This window comes from Eublepharis macularius, chromosome 14 (assembly GCF_028583425.1).
Source record: "Eublepharis macularius isolate TG4126 chromosome 14, MPM_Emac_v1.0, whole genome shotgun sequence".
Taxonomy (NCBI): domain Eukaryota; kingdom Metazoa; phylum Chordata; class Lepidosauria; order Squamata; family Eublepharidae; genus Eublepharis; species Eublepharis macularius.
The window spans coordinates 56,883,539-56,897,280 of NC_072803.1; the positions used below are offsets into that span (position 1 = coordinate 56,883,539).

A 13,742-nucleotide genomic window follows, 5' to 3' on the forward strand; every position below is an offset into this window, starting at 1 on the left:
TAAACCTTGTCTGTGGAGTTCTCCACAGCCACGTGGGTTCAGTGTCTGGTCCTGACTCCCGACGGTATTTTCCTAGACAGGCTGTGAGGGGTCGGGCTATGAAAGGGAAGGGTGACGCTGCCTGCAGAGCCCAGATAAGCAACTGTTTGTCTTCCTCCTGATGCTGCTGGCTATGAGGCTGGCCTAGGTTGGTACAGAAAGGAAATGCAGGACAATAGGTGGGTCGAGGACACAGCGTCATGGAAGAGGCATGGCTTGTGAACTTGAAGTCAGGGATTCTGAGGAATCTGCCGTATCTCTGCTTGACTTCTCCATCATCTTGCAGGCTGAATATCCTCTTCTTCCATCTTCTTCCTGAATTTATTACAGCCAGGGCCTTTTTTCAGCTGGAACGCGGTGGAATGTTACAGCACCTCTTGAAAATGGTCACATGGCTGTTGGTCCCGCCCCCTGATCTGCAGACAGAGGGGAGTTCAGATTGCCCTTCATGCCATGACATGGAAGGCGATCTAAACTCCCCTTTGTCTGGAGATCAGGGGGTGGGGCCACTGGCCATGTGACCATTTTCACTGAGGGTGATTTAAACTTTAAAAAACTTCCTCCTTGTTCCAGGTGACCCAAAGGGACATCATTGCGCAGTCCCGGAAGCATGTGCGCACTTAGCGCATGCACATGTGGTACCAGGGACACCACTTCCCGCCAGGAGTTGCCCCCTGTGCTGGCAACCCACTGAGTTCCACCACCTCTTTTCCCAGAAAAAAAAGCCCTGATTACAGCCACAACACCATTTTCCTTAAAACAGGATCAAGAAACTGGGCTTTGCTACTCTGCATAATTGCGTTTATCCTGTTGTGTGGACATTTGAATCTTGGAGCATTAAAATAGCCACTAGGCTATCATAGTGGAGGGCAGCTGGCTATTAATGGGGATGGACGAATTTTTCATTTCTTTTAGTTTAAGTTTGTATTCCTAGTAAGTATTGTTTATCCCACCCCTTACTTTGCTAGTTTTCTCTTTTTGTTCATTTCTTTCATGGCATTTTTACAATTCATCAATTTTATGCCATTTATATACAAAAATGGGGGTCTGTTTTAACTTCAAATTTGGTTACTTCGACTGGGAAAAAGACTGCTGTAAATTTGTCCCAGTCACCAAGAAAACGTAAAAGAAATGTGAATCGAACCAGAGGAGTAAGGAAGTTTGGTAACGTCTCTAATTATTGCTTGGTCATCTGTGGATTTAAAATAAACCCACACGCAAGCGTGCACCAAACACTGGGTAATTAGCAGTAGTATGCATCTATATAATGAAATATAATGAAAAAATCTACGCAGGGCTGCTGAATCAGCAGTACTTTGTTAGCAAAAGAATTCAGTCTTTAAAAACCTAGCCAAATGTGTGCTGCAATTGTTCTACTTGAGGGCAGAGAGATAAAATGCTGACGGCTTCTACAGAGCTACCCTTTCATCACGTCACAGCATAAAGATTTGTGTTCACCTGTGTTAGAGCTTGATCTGAAATAATCAAGAGCAGTGAGGAATATGTAGAACGCTTTTTCTAATCTTCAGTCATTGTATAACTGCCCCGTTGGGAACAAAAAGAATATGGAAGATGCTAACTTTCAACAGGCCACTCTAGCCACATCTTGTCACCCAGAAACAGTGACCAAACCTTGACATCTCTTTCAATAAATCCTCAGGAGAAACAGAAGTTTTCTCTGCTGAGTCTTTCACCAGTAATCTAACTCCAGGTTATGTATGTATGTACGTCCCACCAAATCGCAACTGACTTATGGCGATCCTGACAAGGGGCTTTAAAAGCAAGCGAAAAGCAGATAGACATGAGCACGAACCATGGGATTCATGGTTCGTGGCGTTTTCACGAACCTGGAACCAGGAACCAGGAACCCCCGCGAACTGGGGCAAGTTCACAAACCAGTTTGTGGGTCATGGGGTTTAAATGCCCCTTTCCGGCTGCTTAGCAGCGACAGGGAAAAAGGCATTTGATAGTTTTAAGGGCCCTTTCTTGCCACTTGCAAGTGTCAGGACCCTTTAAATGGCCCAAAGCCCATTTACCCCAGCCCCAGCCCCCCACCCAAGCCCCCACCTTGGCTCTGCTGCTGGGGTGGTGGAGGCTGCAGCCCAGCAGCAGCGGCTCCAGCGTTCTCCATCGCCCTGTGGACATGCGGCCTCCTCCAGCGAAGGGCAAGGAAGGGCGTTTTCAGCCTCCTCCACCGCTGCGTGGTGGAGGAGGCTGAAAAGGGTCTTCCTGCTCCAAGTGGTGGGGGAATGGCCATTTAAACTGCCCCTTTCCCTGCCACTTTGCAGTGGCACAGAAAGGGGCATTGCCCTTTAAAGCGAACCAAATGAACCAGTAGACCAGTTTGTGGAAGTTCGTGGAAACGAGCTTCCATGAACCACTGGTTCGTGACCCACGAACTGGGCTGGTTCATGGGGGGTTTTGGTTCGTATTCAGGTTCGTGCCCAATCTCTAGAAGCAGAGGTGGTTTGCCATTGCCTTCCTCTGCAGAGTCTTCCTTGGTGGCCTGTGTAAGGTTCAAGCCTTGTCACCTCCTACTTTAGGTGCTGAAAACAGCCAAACCGACAGTCAGGCAGAAATGGAGCTTGACCCTTTTACTTAATTTGGGCTGAGAGTTCTGCCTTCATGGAGGCTCTTACTCTTAAACCTCGGGTTCATCTTTGGGGTGTACTCACATCTCAGTCAGTGAATCTAGACACTGCTTGAATAAAATATATTTTATTAGCTTTTAGAGAGTGTTGCAAAACATGAAAGCACTCAAGCAAAACAGGCAAAAGATACAAAACAACCCTTATTGTTGCTAAACTAAAATCTGTCTAAAACTTTAAGAGCTGACTAACTTAAGCTTCTCTGATTGACATCCAATAGCTGTTCATCTTACCCATCTGGTAGCGAGTAGACCTTCTCCATGTTGAGTTGGTGTATCATGGAGGCTTGCCAAGGTGAAGAATAAAGAATGGTAGCTGTCTAACATGAACTCAGAAGCCGTCTTTTCTAACCCTCAGAACATTTTATTTATTTATTTATTTTATTTATAGTCCACTCTCCCTACAAGCAGGCTCAGAGCAGATTCACAACATATAAATATATCTAATAAAACATATAATAAAACATTGGTAGTACCAGGTAACATGGGAGTGGCGGGAAAACTCCCTGGGATTTGCCCCCCTGCCTGCTGATCACCCAATGATTGGCAGGAGGTAGCAAGCCCCCCAGAGGTGCCGTGCACATGCTCCCGGGGGGGGGGGGCAGCAACGTCACTTCCAGAAGTGACGTTATTGCGCTGGCCACAGGAACATTCCCACACTTCATTTGGGGGGAATTTGAATCTCTAGAGCACATCCACATGAATGCATGTGCATGAACACTGAAGTACCACACTTACCAACATATATTTTGAGTTGTTGCTAGCATGTTGTAGGACATTTATCTCTTCCTACATTCACCCATGGAATGAACAGCCTCCTGGCTTTTAAATCAGTAGAGGGCAATCTATTGTAGTAACAATGAATACAGCAGGCAGAGAAGAGCAATGTCTAATGGTAGCTGTGGGACAGGTCTTGGACCGTGATCACTTATAGTAAGAACAGGGATGTTACAAGTGAGTCCCTGTTTTCATTGTGACATATCAGAATGTCCAGCACTGTAAGAAAGTAAGAATTTTCACAGCTGTGGCCCTCATATGTCAAATAATATGAGGTCATGAGGGGGAAGGATTGCTGAAGCACAGCTGTCCTTCCTGAAGGATCCCCTCCCAAAGGCAGATTAGCAGAAATCCTTTGTCTTTTTTCAAAATAAGCAATTGTATTCATATGAAACGTGCACCTTTTTTCAACATTTTAAAAAAATAATGCTTTTGATTATCCTCCCTGAGCCTGCTTGCGGGGAGAGCGGAATACAAATATGATATTAATAACAACAACAACAACAACATTATTTTAAAAATGTAGTTGGGCCAAATGAAGTTTAGAAAGAACAGATTTGACATGAAGGCCAACAGTTGGTCAGCCCTGCTACAGACAGAGGTCTGGGAATGGAAAACGTGTTTCGTCACACAACCTGAATGCCTCACCTTGGGTCAGAGAGGTCCCTTTCCCTATTTGTTTGGCAGAGGGAAATCTGTGGTAGGACAAGAGGAGAACATTAGAAAGCTCAAAATGCAGTTAGCATCACTAGAAGCCTTCATAATTATACAGCATGTGCTCACGCATGGTTGTATTTAAAACCCATGGAAATCTATAACAGTGAACTGTAGAATTTCTCTCACACGCACTCACACATTCACATATCATTTCCTTTTCCTTATGTGTGATTAAATCCTGCCAGGGATCAGATAAACTTTCCTTGTAAGATAAATTTCTGCGTATGCTGAAATGCCATGACTGAATTTGGATCCATTTGATAATGTGAAAAAATAGTATTACAAAGCTACAGACGTTTCAGAGAAGAATCATGCAAACTATATGTTTGATATACATTTGTCCCTTTTACGCATTGTTGAAGAGTAAGCTGTGTAACAGAAACTATCCTGCTTTTCATGTATGTATTAATGATCTCCATTTATAATTTGAGTCTTTGATTTTCATTTTGGGTGCTAAAAATAACACTGAGTAAAACCAAAATCCAGTAGCACCTTAAATACGAACAACATTTTATGAGCTTTCGCGCATCACTTTTCACTTCTTCAGATATGGGAACAAGAGCTCATACTGAGAACGTTTCTTATGGTGAAGATTACAAGGGCAGGGGGAGGGGGTTGTAATCCTGCTTGTAATGTTCCCCAAACGAAGAATTCCCAGGCTGTTTTCACACAGCTTACCGGCCATGGAACATTGCGCTGTGCTCCCGGAATGACAGTGTCTTCCTGGTATGATTTCGCGCGAGAACTACTGTTCTAACGTACTACCGTACTACCGGTAGTTCTTGCGCGAAATCGTGCCAGAAAGATGCTGTCGTTCCGGGAGCTTGGTGTGATGTTCCGTGGCCGACAAGCAGTGTGAAAATGGCCCCAGTATGATCTCCCCTCCACATATCTGAAGAAGTGAATTGTGAAGCATGAAAGCACATTTGAAATAAACGTTGTTAGTCGTTAACGTGCCACTGGATGTTTATTCTATTTTCCTATGACAGACTAACAGGTTTACTACTCTGCAAAATTCCGTCAGGTTAGACCTGTAAACCCACTCGTTCTCTTTCTCTGTTTCTCCCCCCCCTCTCTTTGGTGTGTTTGTCATACAGTTTTGTATTACTGAGGGAAAAGGAAATGAAGAATTTAAAAACGTTTTTAATCTTTGTGTGCTTCCTGTCCTTATCCTCCAGTTGCCAGTTGTAAATAGTCACCTTTCCAGTAACAGATTTTCCATTTAACGGGAGGATGTATTTCCTAAAATTAATTTATTAAATTCATCTTCATAAAAATCCCCCAAATTCCCCCATCTGTGGATGACTTCAGTAATAGCATAGGATTTTCCAATTTGCTCCTCTGGCCCTGCGGCAGACCTTTCCTCTCCCCCTCCCCAGGGCAGAGGAGTACTGGGGAGCCCTCCCTGGAGAAAGGTAACTTCCTCCTTTGTCCAATTGTTTGTCTAAGGCATCATGTGTTTCTGGCAGGGTTGACTGCAAGAGGAAGTCTCCATTCGGGCATAGCTTCATTTGGCTCATGTGACAATCGAGAGGAAGTTTTATTCTTTTTTTTTTTTAAGCAATCAGAGCATAAAGATTTTGCTAGCTGTGAGGCGTTGATGGAGAACTCCTGGTCTGAATTTCTTCCTGCTCTTGCTTGAAATCTTTTACAAAGAGATAGGTCTCGACATTGTTACACACTCCTCACTTTTCTGAGCCTCTTGGGTATGGTTTCCTTCGGATGAGAGCATGTGGAGATTTTGAGCACTGTTGTAATAGCGTCTTTATTTACAAACTAGTAACAAAGCCCCTTGTGTGAAAAAATATAACGGGTTCTAGAAAACTGTTGTTGGTATTTTTTTTTTATTTTTCATTTCTTCATATTTGGATTCTGCTCTTCTTCCCTTCAGTGGCCTCCTGCTCTGGCCTGGGAGCTGCTGCGAAGTGTCCGCTTGCTGCTGTGAGGGGGCCTGGTGGATTGACAGCCTGAGTACTCCTCCCAGTGGCAAGCGGGCAGTTTGCAGCAGCCTGGAGGCCAGAGTGGGAGGGCATTGAGGGGAGGCGCATGGAGGAGTACTTAGTCCATCAATCTGGCAGGCCTCCTCCCAGCGGCAAGCGGGCACTTTACAGTGGCCCCGAGGCGAGAGCAGGAGGCCGCTGAGAGGAGGCGCACGGAGGAGTGCTTAGTCCATTGATTTGGTGGTCCCCCTCCTGGTGGCAAGTGGGCATTTCACAGCGGCCTTGAGGCCAGAGTCTTCGGCAATGTGCCTGCACGAGGATAAAAAGTGAGTCATCGCCAATACGGCTTGCCTTTTATGTAGTAGGATATGCAAACAAAGAATACTGGAAACATATAGGCATTCCTACAGGAGACTGCAAATCCACTAACCCTGAATCAGATTCCCATATAGTAACTTTTGCAGCATCCCCCATCTAAGGTTAGTTTCTGCTAACTCGGCTAGAAACTCCAAGCTCACTCTTTCCAGTTAAAACTGCAGAAATGTCTTTTTTCTCTTTTGCTAGCTAGATCCTCCTTCTATTCCACACGGGATATTACAAGCTAAATGCTGGAGAGAGATTTCCAGCTGTCAGGAGCCAATGTGCTGGGAAAGAGAGGGTTTAAGAACCCTTTCACTTGGAAGAAAGCAACCATGGTTTCTGAGTCCAATTCAAGGCACTGATTTTGACTTTTCTAGAGAAGCCCAAGGAGGCTTTCCCCCCCAATAGTCCCTTTCTTGTTTTGTTTTTGCATGTTCACATTATGACCTCGTTTCTTTCTTTTCTGCTATTTATACATCAAAATAATGTTAAAAATGCATTCATTTAAAGGTTAAAAAATCAACATGAGCTAATAGAAAATAGCCCCAAAATAAAGACTCTCCTTCAAGTGGCATAAAATCAAAACAAGAATTTTCAGGTTGAAAGGTGGAGCTGCCAAATTCTGTAGCATCCCTGTGCTTTATATGCTGCGTTCTCCCATACAAACTCACCTGCATGCTCAGATTATCTTTATGGGCCCTACTTTGTATTTCCCCTACCCCTGGAGGTCCAGTGGGTAGTTACATAGGAAGGGCCTTTTCAGGGGTGGCACCAATACTGTAGACTTTCCCCTTAGGATGCTCACTTGGCCCTTGTTTAGCACTTAGGTTTCCAAGTTGGAAGAGCGTTTTTTCAGAGGGCCTAAAAGGCCAAACTGATTTAAATACTTTGAGATGGCTTACTGGTGCTGTGCATTTATACTCATTGGTTTTGGTTGGCAGTTATTAGGTTAGTATTTTGTGATTTACTTTATATAGAAGTAAGAGAGTTGGTTGACAGCTGGGGAGAACCAGGTTCAAATTCCCACTCAGCCATCAGTCTCACTAGGTGATCTTGGGCCCAGAGCCAGCTCCAACATCGCCGACACCTGAGGCAGCTTAACGGCTGCCTCTGTGCACGCGCATGCACCAGACTGCGTGATGACATCACTGTGTGTGATGTCATCACGCAGGGCTGGTGCACACGTGGGGGGGGGGCCTTGCAGCCCTCCCATTCAGTTGCTCTGTGGGCCAGGCGCAGCCAGCCGCCCTGGCCACCGGCTGTGCCTGGCCCGCAGAGCAACTGAACGGGAGGCTGCCCACTCAGCTGCCCCACGCTGCTGCCACCAGCATGCACTCTTGGTCAGCGGCGGCAGTGGCAGCAGCTCTGTGGCACACGCCCCTGCCCCCGTGCCAGCGCCCCTCCTCCACCTTAGCGCCCTGAGGCGGCTGCTGGGCCAGCCTCAATGGGTGGGCCGGCCCTGCTTGGGCCAGCCAGTTTCTCTCAGCATGGGTTGCTGTGAGGATAAAATGGAGGAGAGCCATGTAGATTGTCCTTAGCTCCTTTGGGAAAGGAAAGGATGGTGCGATAGATAACGATTTATCCCGGGGACCAAATGGGAAGCCGCTGAGCCTCCTAGTTTTCTTTCTAGGGCAGGGTGATGGAACCTGTAGGCACTTCAGCAATTTTGCGAGCAGGAATTGGGTTGCTGTTCAATCACAAAACAACAAGAAGTTCTAGGGTTGCCAGGTCCAGGTTGGGAAATTCCTGGAGTTTTTGGGGTTGGAGCCTGGAGAGGGCGGGGTTTGGGGAGGGGAAGGGCCTCAGAATGGTATAATACCATAGAGTCCACTCTCCAAAGCAGCCATTTTCTCCAGGGGAACTGATCTCTGTCGCCTGGAGATCAGTCGTAATTCCGGGAGACCTCCAGCCACAATGGGTGGGCCGGCCCTGCTTGGGCCAGCCAGTTTCTCTCAGCATGGGTTGCTGTGAGGATAAAATGGAGGAGAGCCATGTAGATTGTCCTTAGCTCCTTTGATCTCGCCTGGAGATCAGTCGTAATTCCGGGAGACCTCCAGCCACCCCCTTGAGGCTGGCAACCCTAATTGCCAGAACTGCGTTCCTGCACGTTCCCCCTTGAAATGAGCCCTGGGTATATATAATGTGAATGAGCATTCTGGGCACTGTAGATTTGACATTTTTGTTACAAAACCAAGCCAATTTAGGCCTCATGTATGAAAATGTCCTTAGTCCTCCTGAATTCCCACTCTGCACATGCTCAAAAATGTTCCCTTTGTAATGATTATTTTCCAGGGCAATTCTAGTGGTGTGTCATCATAACCTTTACCATCTGGTCTTAGGCTTGTCTGGCCTCTTTCTCCCTTCGGGAGACATGCAAAAGGCTGATCTTGTGCTTCTTTTCTTCCTAGGCCCAGTGACTGTTCAAGAGTGCCCCCTTCAGCCACTCGGGCAGGGACAGGGAGTCAAAGTGCTGTACTCAACCAGCAGGGTCCCAAGTGGTTGCGTGAGCCAGGGTGCTCCAGAAGCTGACCAGGAAGTCCACATCCTCTATCTACAATACGGATTCGGGAGCGGGGTGAGTGGCTGAGTACAGTGACGTTCTCACACCCTCTTTGCCAGCAATTAGTCTTATTAGGTCTCCTGGAGTCTCAAGGTTTCAACCTGCACCTCAGGGTTTCTGTGGGAAGGAATTAAATTTCAGAGCGAAGGGCTAGAACCAGAGTGGAGAGCTGTTCTACTAAAGGATTGCTCTTGCAATCCTATAGCCACGGCTTTTTTTCAGTGGGAACGTGGTGGAACGGAGTTCCGGCACCTCTTAAAAATGGTCACATGGCTGGTGGCCCCGCCCCCTGATCTCCAGACAGAGGGGAAGTTTAGATTGCCCTCGGGGAATCTAAACTCCCCTCTGTCTGGAGATCAGGGGGCAGGGCCACCGGCCATGTGACCATTTTTGCCAAGGGCGATTCAAACATTAAAAAACTCCCCCCTTGTTCCAGCTGACCCAAAGTGATGTCATTGTGCGGTCTTGAGTTCCACCACCTCTTTTCCCAGAAAAAAGCCCTGCGTACAGCTTCTATTTTCCTGCACATTCTCCCATTCTTGGTATTTTTTCTTTGTTGGGGCGAGATTTATGGGGTATGCTGTCAAGGAACTCCACCACTCCGGATATATCTTTGCACGGAAATCAGGATCTTTTTAAAATCGGGCTGCTACCCATGCAAAGCAAGAGTACAACCTTACTTAGCAAGTGCACCCGCATAATACTCGCCTGGGCTACCAGGAGGGTGTTGTTTTAATAGCTGTTTTGTTAATTCATTGTTAGTTTAAAAGTGCATCCTATCAAGGGACCATGATCTGTTGCTGGAGGACTAGGCCCTCTAGACTAGCAGGGCAGAGAAAGGGGGAAAAAGAAAATTGGAGGAGAAAGTAAAGCAGGAAGTATAACAGAAGAATAACATGTGTTGCTAAGAATCCTGCCTGATGTTGTCTCCTTGCCAACGTTAAGCCAAAAAATAGGATTGCCAACTCTGGGTTGGGAAATTTCTGGAAGTTCAGGGGGTGGACCCTGGAGAAGGTGACATTTGCAGAGGGGAGGGTCCCCAGCCGTGTATAATGTCATAAAGCCCACCTTCATTTTCTCCAGGGGAACTGATCTCTTTTAACTGGATCTCCAGCCCCACCCCCACAGATGCTGATAACTCTCGCTATGGGCCTCTGGCTTGCTCATGAAGCACACATGCTGCTTTGCACAAGCCACAGTCATGTTTAAATAAATAATACACTTTGCCACTGTAAACTTGCACAAGGAAGAGCTTTGTGCCTTGCCAGCATCACATTTAAAGGCCAAAAAATGCAACACGTATGACATATCATGATACAGGGGGAGGAGGGGCTTCTCAGTTCCTCAGTTCCTTCTCAGCTGTGCCATTTTCACCAGCAAAAATGGCTGGGGAGGGGGCTGTTTGGACACATGGAGCCTGAGGGAGGGGCAAGTCCCTCCTTTCCCCTTGCAATGTTCGGACAACAGAACTCTTTCAAAGTGAGTTACACTAATCCTCCATGAAACAAGTGGGTCGGGCACCTGTGACCTTAATAACAACAACAACAACAACAACATTTGATTTATATACCACCCTTCAGAACAACTTAATGCCCACTAACAGTGGTTTACGAAGTGTGTTATTATTATCCCCACAACAAACACCCTGTGAGGTGGGTAGGGCTGAGAGAGCTCCAGAGAGGTGTGACTAGCCCAAGGTCACCCAACTGGCTTCAAGTGCAGGAGTGGGGAATCAAACCCAGTTCTCCAGATTAGAGTCCTGCACTCTTAACCACTACACCAAACTGGCTGACAGGGGTCATTCGTAGAAAAAGAGCTGGAGGAACTCATTAGCATAACTCATTAGCATATGCCATGCCTCCTGACAGCACCAGAACTGTGTCATTAGCATAACTGATTTGCATATGCCACACCCCCTGACATCACCTATCCTGGCTGTTTTGGACCCAATCCTGGCCATTCAAGGCCTAAATTGGACCCAAAATGGCAAAAAGGGGCTGAAAATGTTCGAAAAGGGGCCCAAAATGGTCAGGATCGGGCCACTTCTGAGCAGGAGAGTGATCTACCACCTGTCAGAGGCCCGATCCGGGCCGTTTTGGCCCCAATCCATGCTAAAACGGGCCCAAAATGGCCGAGAATCAGGTGACCTCTTTCCGGAACTGCCGGAACTACGTTCCCGCACGTTCCTCCTCAAAATGAGCCCTGCTTGTCATACATATTGTGTATATTGGCTCTCAGTTGGGTGCTTAAGAGCCGGACAGCAAAGTAGGCATCATCCTCCATCCCTTCAAATAACGAATGACTGAGGGCCTGTCAGTAAGGCTGTGAAATAGGGGACTTCCAGCCAAGGCGGGCATTTTTTAAAAAACACCCTGATTAGGGCTGAAGATGCTCATTGTCTTTGGAATGTTGAGGGCAGCTGAACTTCATTTCAAAGGGAAGGGGTATGTGAAGAGAAATAAAGAGCTGGAGAAGTTGGCCTTCTTGTCCCCTAAGAATTTATACTTCTTGTTTGGGGGATGGGCTTCCCTCTGTGATTCTTTAACACTCACACCCCTTCAAAATAAATAATTAATAACATGATGTTGGACATGTGCTGGAAGTAAGTGGATGATCCTGCAGTGGAGATAAGTTTGAAGAAGAAACTTTAGAAAAGGCATTTTTTAAAAGTGCCCTCTTGGCTCTACCTTTTTGCTCTGAGTTGGACCTTCAGGATACCTGACAACCTTACTGGAGGAATATGCCTTATTCCCTGTTCTAGCTTAATGTTGAGATCCACACTGCCGATGAGACAGAGACTGCTAGTGACATTATATCTACTTAACAGTGTGTGCCAGTGTTGGAAACATCTTTATGAGAGCAGCCTTATTGGATCTAGCCAAGGGTTCCTTTAAGTCAGTTTCCTACAGTGGCCAGCCAGGCCTGTTTTCACACTGCTTACCGGCCACGGAACATCGCTGCTCAACATCCACCCCACCCCTCAGACTGCAGCCAGTTTCTTTGGCTTCTGCATGATATAGCTCCCCACCCCCAGGTTTCCCCCAGTATCAGTTCATGGATTCCCCAAACTGCTTTCTGTATGATTTTTTGTTATTATCGTTAAAAAGAATATTGCTATATAGTTAGAACATTATAGTGAGTACACCTACTCCAGATAATAAAAGAAACTCTGGCAAAAAGCCTGCTGTGGGGAGGATGGCAGGCACAAGGGGAAAGCATGGAGAAAATCTCTGACCAAGATCCAAGCCCTTTCTGCACCAGGGACGTAACTCCTCACTATCCCTGAAGTCAAGCCGATAGGTGTGAAATCGGCTTGTATATGGCCATTCTCACCTCTTACGTTTGGTCCACATGGCCCCATTTTTTTTTGGTCATATTTGAGCAGCTCCATTCTGGCTGGTTCTCCGGTTGAGAACTGGGGGCAGGGGGGAAGGCATAGACGATGACAACCTGCCCACCCTCAACAAGGAGGCAGCTTTTTAAAACCTTTCTATTCGCAACAGGTGTAGATAGAAACCAGGAGAAATTGACTGGCCTCCTCAGTTTAGCTAGGAGGTGAAATTGATGAAGGTCGGTCAATTTCAATTGTACTCTCTCTGCAAAGGAAACTTCCCTCTCTATGCTTTCAAAGTAGCAATTTGTCCATCCTGCACTGGATTTAAAAAAAAAATTAAAAAGCGGAAAGAGGGAAGTGGGAAAGAATGGAAAGGAGGGGAGGGGGCATGGCTGGCTAGACGAGAGTAGCCAATCACAATGTAGCAGGCTGGCAGGGGGGTGGGAGAGAGGGGAAGAGGGTGGAACACCAAAAACGGAATAAAGAATATGCACAGGGAAACAGCCTACTGCAAAGCAGATTTTTTTTAAAAAGTCAGGCTATAAGTGCTCCCAGGAAAACCAGGGGAAAGCCGCATAGTGTCCAGAGTGATTACTCATGAGGGCAAATCTGGTGCAGATGGTCAGGAAAAAAACCGCTGCAGTATGGGAACTGAACCGGTTTAATTGACCCATGCAGGCTCAGCTCCAGTTGCTGTAGCAAGTCCCTTTGCATTCGCAGCTCCAAGAAGAACAAGACAGGGAATCTTCCCAGTGTGGAAGCAATCTAGATGTGATTGGCAGTGAGCTACATTGTGTACACCATTCAGATATCAAGCGGGAGGCTTGGGATTTGTTTTTTAACAAAAACAGAACACATGGTGAGGGAAGACAATCCCTGCCACCTCCTGTGCCTCCCATTGCTGTCAGAAGAGCTCTTACAATCCAGTTTGCTTGCAGTATCAGAGCAATGATGAAGTCCACCAAATTAAACCTGGGCCTGAGAGAGCCCAGGTTTAATTCCTCTTGCCTGCATGCTCCCTCTTTGTTTTAAAAAAAATTAGACCAATCCACTCCTGCTTTAGATGTGAACAAATGGACACATACTTCTTATCCTTCCTGTAATGTCTAGTTTGGCCCTGAAAGCTATGCCTAGAATAGACAAACGGCCACGCTACAAGTGACGAATGACACTTGCCTGGCAAGTGACCAGACTCACGTGTATTCCTCCCTGTTCACTTGCCCTCCACTTGCGCTCCACTTGATCAAGTGGAGAGCAAATGAACGGCAAGTGAACAGGGAGGAATACACTTGAGTCTGTTCACTTGCCAGGCGTGTCATTCGTCACTTGTAGCTTGGCCCAAAGTCCTTGTTTTCTACAATTGATTCT

The 13,742-nt window shown here is 46.6% G+C and overlaps 1 protein-coding gene across 2 annotated transcripts in view; it reads left to right on the forward strand.

Annotated features, from left to right (window-relative positions):
* The window catches only part of ENG (endoglin), an 89,372-nt gene that overhangs the window by 13,432 nt on the left and 62,198 nt on the right, over positions 1-13,742 (forward strand). For both annotated transcript variants that reach the window (XM_054997636.1, XM_054997637.1), the window contains exon 2: positions 8,889-9,055. In XM_054997636.1, the coding sequence (XP_054853611.1) occupies positions 8,889-9,055 (167 nt within the window). The remainder of the gene's footprint in view (positions 1-8,888; positions 9,056-13,742) is intronic.